This window comes from Coturnix japonica, chromosome 1 (assembly GCF_054131305.1).
Source record: "Coturnix japonica strain WE chromosome 1, WE-NBRP24, whole genome shotgun sequence".
In the NCBI taxonomy this organism is placed as follows: domain Eukaryota; kingdom Metazoa; phylum Chordata; class Aves; order Galliformes; family Phasianidae; genus Coturnix; species Coturnix japonica.
In genome coordinates, this window is record NC_140663.1 from 172578740 (window position 1) to 172590811 (window position 12072).

A 12072-nucleotide genomic window follows, 5' to 3' on the forward strand; every position below is an offset into this window, starting at 1 on the left:
TATGCTAGACAAAATACTGACCCTCTTGATGAGAAAGAGCTTTTCTTCTCTACACAAGAGTTAAAGGCAAGAGCAGAATGGGTGTTATAAGGTGAAGTGAAATGATCCCCTGGCTGTTTCAAATATAACTGCATAAGAATAAAAAATTATGGGAATGCTGAACGCAATCAGGAAACTAGACATTATTATTGTGATATGGCATTACTATGGCACGATGCATAGCAATGCCAGTTGTGGAATTCAGCCCAGGTGAACCAAATTAATTTGCCCTTTTTTCCACTTTGTTTTCTTGCCATCTTTGCAATGCCATGCCCTATCAAAGTGTGATAGTAATTCCTCAAGGTTGAGTGGACCTAATTTATGTATTACAATTGATTCTAAATTAATAACAAAAATGAAAAGCAATTTTCTGCAATGAAAAACATTTCTTTTTCTAAAGAGAAAAATCCAGCATGTCAAGGATGGCTTTTAAAAAGTCCTGTCTTGAAAATGATCATCTTTGCTGCAAGCTGATTACTATCATCTTCAGAATGATTCATTTTCTAGCAGTAAATTGAAGTTCCTCTTTCTCATTTATTTAAATGTATGGGTTATTTTAAATCTACATATTACTTGCTGTTGCCAATTGCAAATGTAAGTGATAACCGAGTTGAATCACTGCTTTGTAGGCCTTCAGTTTGTCAAATTTCTTCCTGCAGTACTTTCCTAATCTGTTTCCAAAAACATTCCTACCTACATTTTCAGCAGTCAATGTCTCGGACACATATCACTCCTTTTTAGTGTATTCATGCTCTCAAGCCAGTGCTCCAGTGGCTTTTATTCAGAACTGATCAGTTCATTTTGAAGAACATAGAGTAAGTTCCCCTTTGCAGCTCTGCTCATTACTGACTAGAGCTGGCTGATTTAGAATCATAGGATAACTGGAATTGGGAGGGACTCACAAGGATCAGTGACATTAACTCTTGGCTCCACAAAGGAGCACCCAAAACCCAAACCCAATGTCTGGAGCACTGTCTTGATGTTTCTTGAACTTTGGCAGCTCAGGGCTATGTTCACAGCTCTGGGCAAGCTGTTCCATGCCCACTGCCCTCTGGGACAGGGCCATTCCCTCACCCCCAACTGCCCCTCCTCAGATGCAGCTCCTTGTTGAAGTATCACAGAATAGAACACTTCAGGTTTGTTTGGGTGACAAAAATAGATTGTTTTCTGCTAACATAATCTTAATACCAGTGAAGAAAAACTCATTCGTTAGTACTTTTTGAAAATTGGGATGTTGTCCAAGCTCTCAGAATGCCCCCAGATCCCAGTTAAACTCTAAAACCAATAAGGGATTTATTACTGAAAAATTATTTATAAACAAAATTGTTGCCTACTGAAAGCTGCAATGCTAGTCTACTTTCCCACATCAGCTGAGGGGATTAGGACTGACAGAACCAAAAGGTTGCCCTGTTTCTCCTATTTCATTAGACCAACATTATCTAATCACATAGAATCACAGAACTGTAGGGGTTGGAAGTGACCACCAGAGATCATTGAGTCCAACCCCCCTGCCAAAGCAGGTTCCCAATACCAGGCTGCACAGGTAGGCGTCCAGGCGGGTTTTCAATATCTCCAGAGAAGGAGACTCCACAACCACCCTGGGCAGCCTGTTCCACTGCTCTCCTTAGACTACCAGTGCAGACACAATGTCCAAACACTAAACAGGAGTAAAATAAAGCCAGCCTTGGTCTTGATTTGCTAAAGATAATGCAGTAAATAAGCTGAAAGACCACATCCTTGAGCGCTACAAGAAATTAAATGGAAATTTCATGTAAAGCTATAAATAATGTTTAAAAATATGTAGCTGGATTATGTGCTGCATTCTGGTGAAAGCAAGCAAGTTAGGAAGTGCAAGAAAGGCAATAAACAAGTGATAGTACCTCAAAAATAAAATGCCAATATAATAATAATAATTTAACAGAAACAGCAGCAGCCGCTACCTCTAGGCAGCTCTGACTTGCATGAAATCACTTTTCACATAATAGATAACTCAAGGTCTCTGTGATCTGGATAAAGATAAAAGGATAACTTTCAAGTAGAAATAGCACAAATAATTTTATTTTTTTTTTCCCCTGTACTCAGAGAGGTGGCTTTTGAACTTCTGAATAAATGCTGTTTACCTTTCCAACTTTTCCTCCTTTTTAATATGGGATATACATTACTATCAATACCCATCATTTTTTTTTGTTTTCCACAGCTTTTTAAACACTTCTCTCTTTTTGACAGTACTTTCTGGTACTGTGTTAGTGGCTCTCTAGTATCCACAATTTCTACTGATATGTTTTCTCTGAACAAATTCTCCACAAGCTTTCAACGAGGGAGTTTAAAGTTCTTTTGACTTATGATTCATATATCAAGGAGTGAAATTTCTTACGCTCCTCCAGGAAGAAAAAGGCTCAATATGTTGAGTGATGCATTACATAAGAAAAAATCTTCAAACAATCACCAATTTTATTTTTCCGTTTGAGCATAAAGCTCCAAATGGTACTGAAAATACCAAAATACCACAACATGTTTTCAAAACAAAACATTCAGCAATTTCAAACATTTTGCACAGCTGGAAAACTCTGATAACCCTTCCCATCTTAATTGAAACTATTAATATCCCTCCCAGGTTTAAACTGGACTTGCAAACCTATTGAACCACGTGGTGAGCCTCTCTCCTGAAAAAATCCCCACTGATCACTATACCAATTACTAAAACCAGTGAATGTACAGATCTTGAAAATAGATGAAAGCCTAATTCATAGTAACAGAATTCTATTTTATTTATTTCTATTTTTATTTTTTTGCCTTGGAAAGCAAGAACCATCAAATGTAATGCCAAACACCCATATTCTTTCTACCCAAAATATAAAGCTATTACACATGCACAGGAAGGGACATCCTTCACTGAGATAATGCCCTCAGAGGAACTTAAATAGCATGGTGCTTCAACACAGTGATAAATCCAAAGGAATATGCTAATCTCATTTAACCTAGCTAGCATCCATGCAATATTTTTCAGACATTCAGATTTAAAAGAAGGATTATAAGGGAAATGAAAATATGAAGTAATTTATTTGGCACCTGAAGGAAGCCAAATGCATAAGATCATTTCAGTCTTTTTTCCTAATCACAGCATCGCCATAAACTGTAGCAGTTGCAATACTTTCCCAAGTCTCTTCCAACCTTCTCCCATCCTTCATCTTTCCTTTTAGGTCTCAGCAGTTTTTTTTTTTGTTTGTTTTTGTTTGTTTTTTTTTGTTTGTTTTTTGTTTTGTTTTGTTGGGTTTTTTTTCTTTTGAAAAAAAAATATAATTCAAAATAAATGAATGAATAATCAGAGTGGATATAAGGAAAAAGTTTTTTTAAAGTAAGAGTGGTGAGGCACTGGAACAGGTTATCTATAGTTGTGGTATGTGTCCCATCAGGGTCAGACTGGATGAGACTCTGAACACCTGAAGGAGCTGTTGGTGTCCCTGTACATTATAGGGGGTTGGACTAGATGGCCTTTAATGGTCCCTTCCAACTCTGGATTTGATTCTACAATTCTAACAAGGTGGGATTATTTATTTTCCTCTTCCAGATACCAACTGTGCAGAATGACTGCACCAGCAGGCAACAACTGCTGCTCCTCAAAATTCACAGCCTTCTCTGTCCCTTCTTTTCTGCTTTCCCATGCAGACCCCAGAGTTGCACACCGTGTGCCTCAGGTCCCCATATGACATCCACAGTTATAGATCCAGGAATAGTTTTGGCATAATTACTCCCTGGTAGAATAAGAACAAAGAACAAAGTTTTCCAGTGATTAGTTTTATTTTAAGTGCCAAATTAGGGCTGCTTTGAGCTGTCAGAAAGTCACACACTCTGAGTAACATTACAAAAGAATTAGGCTGTTCCAAGGAATATTAATGTAGGTCATTGAACTGAAGCAACCAAATTCTGCAGTTGCCTTGGAAAATGTTGACCTGGTACTTCTGTACAACTTTGTTGGGACTGTACACCAAGTTCCTTTTGCTCCTTTCAACAGCTTGCTCCAGTACAACCTCAGGTCAAGTGAAATCTAGTAAGGTGCAAGAAACAAAATGAGAACACAGACCTTGCTTAAACCATTGCATCCTACTGTCAGGAAGCTTGTGCTTTCCAATGCTGACAGGTGACTGAAGGTGAACAACAGCCAACGGCACAACAATCAATTGTATAACTGTAGAATCATTAAAGTTGGAAAGGACCTCTACAATCATCTTGTCTAACTGTCAGCCCATCCCCACCATGCCCACTAACAGTGTCCCTCAGTGCCACATCTCCACAGTTCATGAATACCTCCAGGGACAGTGACTCCAACACCTCTACGGGTAGCCTGTTCATAATCTTTTGTTTCTCAGATCTAAGATGTGATTGGAATTAGAAGACATGAGAGAACTTCCCACACAGTGCATGTACTAAACACATATTTTCAAGCATCTTTCTTAATTTATCTTTTTTCTTTTTCATTTTACAGACCATTTTCTTTTAGAGAGGGAGAAAAATTTTCTTGTTTGCTGAAACAGCTTCATAGACAGATGCTTCCTCTTCTCATAGAAGAAAATAATGGCAAAAATTCCTGGGAGAGAGTTTGATTGCGTTAAATACTCCTAGATCAATACTCCACTGTAACTCTGATATAAACTGGACAATAAGAAAAAAAAATACTTTCGAATTACAATTTATTTTAGTCTCAGTGCTGCAAAAACAACTAACATTTGTTCTAAGTAAAGAAAGAGGAAGTTCTTAGCAAAGAAAAAAATGTAGTAAAGGCACCCAGTCAGAAAGCTCTTAAATGGGAATAAAACATCTACAGTTCTGCAGAAATAAGGACTGAAAGAGCAACACTTCCTTTCAAAGATCTCTGCAGGCACCTGAGGGACACTCATTTTGAAAGATTTACTTTCTCCTATTGTAAGTTGTCAGAAGCTGCTGAGGCTGCTGAGGGTTGACTATTGATTCATGCACTCTAAGATCTCAAAACAAATGCTTATTCGATATACACTTTTAAACTTTGCAAATATATCTTTTCTAGGGACCATTTCTTGAGCACTTCCTTACAATCTGTTGTTTTTGAACTAAATAAAGGAGGCCTTTCCTGGCACTGCATTGTCTTATAATCTCCTTCTTGAGAAGCCAAAGCACGATGCTGCAGGAACAATCAATACCTAAAAACTTAAAAGAAAAAAAAAAAAAAAGGAGAAAGCAGATACACTACTGACTAATAGTGAAAAATTGATTGATTTCCCAAACATATAAGCTGTATTCTCAGTCAAAACAAGACAAAGAGATATAAAATTAAGATATTGAGTCAAATTAAGTCCTTGCAACATTTAGGATAATCCAGTTCTCACTTCCCTTTAGCATTCAGTAAAAGGTACTTCTTTATGCTTTGCCAGCTACATTTTTACAAAGGAAATGACTGCTGAAAACAGCACAGCTAATAGTACAGTAGGAATTGTGTTAGGGTAACAAGGGGCCAATCAAGTAAAAAACTAGGTCTGAAACAGAATTTCAAAACAGCCTGTCCCACAAAAACTTATATATTTTTATTTGTATGTAGACAGAGAATAAAAACAAATTCTGCAAAATCAAATAATTATGAGAAAATAGCTTTAGTAATCATAAATGTCTACTTTTTCCTTTAGCATCTAAAGAACAGATGAGCAAAAAGTAGTGAGGTATGAACTCAGACATTGACCTCGACATGAATCCAACATAAATCTACAAGAAACTGTCTTTCTTACTCTTAATAGAGCAGAATGGAATGGAATGGAATGGTTCAGTTGGAAGGAATCTACAGTGATATGTAATCCAACTGTCTGACTTGTTCCAGGCTAACCAAAAGTTAAAGTGCATTATTAATGGCATTGTCCAAATGCCTCTTGAATGCTGATAGGCTTGGGGCATCAACCACCTCATTAGAAAGCCTGTCCCAGTGTCTAACAAGTCTAAATTTTTCCTAATGCCCAACCTGAACCTTGTACAGCTCTGTGCCATTCGCATGTGGTTTGTCATCAGAGCAGATCCCAGCATCTCCCTCTGTTTTCCCTACTCAGGGAGTTATGGGGAGCACTGAGGTGATCTCTTAGCTTCTTCATCTCCAGACTGGACAGCAGAAGTGCCCCAGGTGTTCTCAACCTCTTCTCCCAGCCTCTGTCTCCCTCCTGCTCTTTTACCAGTTTTGTTGCCCCCCAATGGGTTCTTTCAAGTACTGGGTGTGTTTATGTTGTGGAGCCAAGAACTGCATACAATATTCAAAGCGAGGCCACATCACTGCTAAATACTGCGGGAGAATCGCTTCTTCACTATTCTATGAGGAGCTATTGATACTGGCTTATATTCCATTAACTTTTAAGAAAACCCTATTTTCATCCTGTCTCTTGATTGACCTGGATACATTTTTCAAGCCCTAAAATAAAGAAAACTAACATTACCACATGAATGCAAGTAATTTTTTGTACATTTTCCTTCTTACAGCATCTTTAATATTCAATATAGAGTAAAATAATGTCTTACTGCAAGGTATCTATTCTAAGTGTGCACTTGGGCATTGTAACCCATTACAAACTTCCAAGTCTTTGTCTACACCTGGATCTGCATTTTATGTCCACAAGTTGACAGATAAACTCACACATTCTCTGAAGTAATTGAAGGAAATAAAAATCATCTTTTTTTTTTTTTTTTTAATTTTTTTTTTTTTTCCTTAAAGAAAACTTGTTAGAATTATTTTAACTGTGTATTTGTTTTACTTAAGTAGACTTCTATGAGAGCTCTAAATGAACTCATATTTAAAAACGATCCTCATGAGTTCAGGGATGAGAGAATACCTGATGAGTGGTTGGTACAGTGGAAAAAGAGTAAAAGGATAAAAGCACATCAGTGATGGGCTGGCCGAGGTACAGTTGCAACTTCTGTAAATTCTGGGACAGCAGTGACCACAGCTCTGGGTTGGATCTACTCCAGATTCATCCCCTTTGTGAGCTTTCAATAATGTCTTTTAAGCTCAAAACCCCAAATCTTGTTAAACTATAAACTAGGACACAACATTTTAAGTAGAAACAACTGGAACACGTGATATCAAAGAGAGCAAAAAACCTTTCTACAAAGACTCACTGCTTTCATGAAGTAATTCCTTGGTAACCCAGCTGGGTCTCAGGCAGCTTGATGATGTTGCACTGACTTTCTACCTGTCCCCTAAGCAATGTTTCCTCTGAGTATATCTCAGAACCCTCTGCTCCTCTCCAGCTCCACGTGGGACACATTCTGCCAACATGAGTGCAACTGTTCTGTTACCCCAAGAGAAGGAGCCATCCATTTTACCTGGAGTGAAATCACATCTAAGCCACTAACTCTCTCCAGGAAGACATCCCACAGATCCTGTGATATGTGGATGAAAGTGTCTTCCTACAGTTAAGTCAATGGTGTCCTCACCAAGCATACGTACACTGGCAGACACTGTTATATAAGCAGTCCCTTAACACCCTGCCTTACAAAAGTCACAACACACCAAAATTCAATTTATCTTTTACGTTGTAAACTCATTTCAATTATGTCGATAATTTCAGAATGTGGACAAAAGTGAAGGAATTGTCTTATGATTCTTGGGATGCAGAGTTCTTTAACTCAGAGAATGGGACTAAAATGGAAATTTAATTACTAGCTTTTTGATATAGGCAAACTACATTTTTTATTTCTCAACAGCAGCAACTCTAATAGATTTTGCAGCTTTGCTATTAAATACAGAGAGATGATTTTCCATCTAATTTCTAAAAGAAGTTTTCTGGAAGAAAATGGGTAATCAACATGGAGAATGTCTTTCTTCTGAAAGTGCTGTTCATCTAACATAAATGACAGCTACTTAGAGGCAATCACTTGTATTTCATGCCTCATACAAAAAGCAGCAGACACAGTACCCTGCCTTTGAGACAAAACACTGATACATGTGACAGAACATTTCAAGCAGTAATAATCAGAAGCCACAGATTCAGCTGCTTCCATAAAACAACTGAAGTGTCCTCCATTAAAATCTGCAATTTTGTTTTCTATTGTTCTTCTGTTTTTAACTGATATTATATGAGATCATACAATGAATAATAAATTACCTGCGTAAGAAAGGTACAGCAGAGGCAAATCACGTTGGTTTTGCGTCATGTACAGTGATAACTAACACATATATTAAAAATAAAGCGGTTTTCAAAATTTCACCCAGAAGGCATGTGTTCTGCTCAGTGACCTTTGGAAACTCTAGCCCAATGAATAACTAGTGATGCATGAATAACTTAAGAGACAGTAGATAAAAAGTGCCCGTAACCTTAAACGTTATCTGTTATGAGGATGGCTGTAGTAAAGAGATATATTGCTCTTTTGTAATTTGCCTGAGTGAGCAAATCAATGAGAATATAATCTTGAATCCCTATAAGCTGAATGGTTATGAAATTCATTATCTTGGACAATTAAAAATATAACATGCAGAAAAAGTGCAATGAATTGCATAATCCAAGCATCTAATTTAATGGTAGTTTGCTACCTTACAGGCATTTGCTCATATGGCAACAGTCACATCTTGATAAATCTGACCTTGCATTCAAACATATTACTCAGAAGGAATCCTAACTGTGTTTGTTTCAAGATTATAAAGCTTCCTATTACCAGCATGTTGGTAGAATATTGAAGGCATTCAGCAATGACAATTTTGCATCCATTTGGAATCCCTTTAAGTATTATGGCACATGACAAAGCTTAGACTTCCTTGCTCACACAATATGCTGCCCATCTAGTCCTGGTTTTGTAGCAAAAGAAGTTTATAGTGTAAAGAAAATAGTCATGTAAGCAAAAGACAAGGAAAAAACTCCAAATCTAGGAAGACATGATGCAGTACAACCTTTATATGTATTTATTTTGTGCTACATTTAAATGACACTATGAACAGAGCCTTTGGTGCATGCTCTGTTTATACTTCACATGATTCAGACTTGCATAAAGATATTCCTTACATGTAGAGATAGTCTACAGTTTTTATGTAGTCACTGAAACTTTAAAAACACTTCTGCAATTTTTATCTTAGAAAGTAAGACTTCATGTCTTCTTTGAGCATGAAAGGAAATCTATCAGGTTAAAAGAGAGAGGCTTCTACAATTCCAGGACAGAAAATAAAAGGGAGTTTTCATACTACATAGACTCTTCTCAGTGGTCTAAAACCTAACTAAGAATCCAGAAAAGCATTCTAGATTCTGCTCTGCAAGTAGCTACACCTGAAATATCTTAAAAATATGATAAGCTTATCCTGTTGTATCAACCACATTTTCATACTTTAGGTTTGAACATCTTTATTAAAAATGTAAATGACTGTATTCTTAGACACTTTTCATTTCATTAACAACCGTTATTATTTTTTTTATGTAAGAGAAGAATAAGTTACACTTACCCTTTCCAATGTAATTTCTTCAAATTCATATTCAATTTCTGTTCCATTGACCTAAAGAAAATAAAATCAGAAAATTGCTTAAATACACAAGGAACTTAATTTGGAAGGGATATTGGATAGATATTCTAGTATAATCAGTATACTGAAGCACACTTTTCAACACAGAGGTTATAAGTATCTAAATCATTTCCTTCCTGGCTCTGCTCTGCTTTGAACAGCAGTGCAATCAAGCCTACAGTCTTGAAAACAGTACAAGCTTCTATGTGAAGCACTGTGATAATGGATAACAAAGGCACTGACATAATATGAGTGATATCTGATGCAGTATATTCATGGACTTTGTGCAACTCTTTAAATATTTTCTGAGCTAATAGTTCAATGTTACAAACAGAAGACTTCTTAATTTTTTTCCTCACAAACTGAAGAAAGATTAATTATTCATTGTCTTCTGATCACCAATTTACTTTGCAATAAAAAGACAGAGAGGAAATTCATAGTATTTATGTAAAAATCACTAAATGATATGTACTTTGAAACATATCTTGTTTACTATATTAACCTAGGGCAAGAACATGACAGAGGACCTTTGCAACAGACAGCTGAAGAGCAAAAAGGCAAAGAATGTTAATGCAATTCTTATGCTGTGTTTCAGTGTCAAAATAAATTAAACTACAAAACATGGAGCACCAAAATAGATTGCGCTGGACAAGAAATCTATCAGCTGAAGACATGACACTGATCTAAGCAGTACTCTGAAATCTTGTTCCCATCTGACATGGATTTTTTCTGTCCCTCTAGGCAACACACTTAACATGCGTTTCATTGGTTTCTAAATCTCTTAAATGAGCAGAGTGCTGAATTTGAGAAAGCTACAAAGTTGGGAGCTTTCTCAAAGGGAAGGACTTTTACACTTAAAATCTCAGAGGAATTTCAAAGTTAGATACAGTTAATCAGCAGTTTTTTGATTTCATGAGAAAATACCGATGTGTCAAAAAATACAAGATGCTGTCCATTAATCATACTGCTTTATAGTTTTCATGATGATAGGACATTTCCTGGAAAATATTTCTGCTCTATTGTTTTACTTAATTTATACTTAACAGGGAAAAAAAAAAAAAAAAAAAAAAGTAGGAAGAAAGAAAAAAGATGAAACTTTAGGATTGTCCCTTAAAAGAAAAATTGTATTATTTTTCACAACAGGAATACTATCACCCCTCCCCATTACTAAATGATAATAATTTTGTATGAATTTTCTAGAGGCAATTAACAAAAAATACTAACCACAGTCATTCTTTATCTAGTCAATAACTTTTCAAATGTAATTAGATTTTTTTTTTTCTTGTGAATATTACAACTATGTACATGTATCTTCCAAACAAAAACTTCCTATAAATGTCAGCAAAACTACAGAATTCATCTGCAATTCAAGAATTTTTAACTATGGAATCAGTAATAGAAATACAATCCTCAGAATTCGTGTTCAAAAAGAAACAGGGAGGGAGAAAGGCCCAAATAAAAAAAAAATCCATGCTTAGTGATGAAACACAAACTTTACGTAAATGAATAAAATAGAAAACATTTGTAAGTTTAGATGATTACAATCTGCCAATCGCATTACACTACATGAAAACAGAGACAAGCCAACATTTTCCTACAGGATATTTTTCCTGATTTACGTGATAAATTTACTGCTTTCTTCATAAAGTGTTTTATTGATATAGGAAACTAACTAGGTATGAACAGCTATCCCAGTTTTTTTGTCCTTTCTTGTCTAATGATAATGAAATCAAAGCTATCTATATGTCTCTGTTTTCATGAACTTCTCTTTTATCTTAGTCTCATGGATAGCTCTGATCTATGTCTTCAATTCCTGTTCTTGTTCTATAAAGCTGTCTTTGCTTCACTGCTTATAATCACTTTTCCTTTGCATTAAAACCTCGTTAGTGCAGCAAAATGGGAAAAAGAAGGACATGAGAAGCGAGCAACCTCCATATAAAGATGAAAGGAGAAAACACAAGCTGAATACTCATCTTGTATTTGCACACAAACAGTATCTTGATTACGATCATATAAGGAGTTCCTTTTATCATCCAAAGTCCCAATTCTAAAAAGGTTCAGATCAAATCTCCGTGAATCACAGCAGAGATCTTTTACCATGTTCCATAGCAGCAGGAATGTCATGAATTAAAAGACTGATTTTCTAACTCCTTTTGTTATTTAAGCTTATAAGCAGTTCACTGTCCTTACTTGCTGGTAAGAAGACCAAACATAGTTATTCCATGAAGATTCAAATAAGATACTACAAGTACACGATGCAGGTGAAATGGTGATATATGCAGTGCCATTTGTTAGTAGCACCACTTTTTCCATATTTAGACTCTCTGGCTACACCCGCACTGCTAAATTAGAGTGAGTTTTCAGCCAAGTCTCAGTGCTTAAGGCTGTTTCTGTCTGGAGCCTGCTGGAAACAAATAGACCAAGAGCAAGCCAACAGTTGAGCAGGAGATGCATGGCTCCACTGCTGAAACTGGCTTGTTGGAACTCTTATTTAGCAGCACACAGGCAGACCCTCTCCTTTTGTCTATTAAAACTTGACATCT

The 12072-nt window shown here is 36.3% G+C and overlaps 1 protein-coding gene across 50 annotated transcripts in view; it reads right to left on the reverse strand.

Annotated features, from left to right (window-relative positions):
* The window catches only part of DLG2 (discs large MAGUK scaffold protein 2), a 959079-nt gene that overhangs the window by 352629 nt on the left and 594378 nt on the right, over positions 1-12072 (reverse strand). For all 50 annotated transcript variants that reach the window (XR_014942266.1, XM_085536516.1, XM_085536515.1 and 47 more), the window contains one exon: positions 9473-9523. Coding sequence is in view for 49 of the 50 variants with exons in the window: in XM_085536516.1 (XP_085392642.1) it covers positions 9473-9523 (51 nt within the window). In the remaining variant the exon portion in view is untranslated. The remainder of the gene's footprint in view (positions 1-9472; positions 9524-12072) is intronic.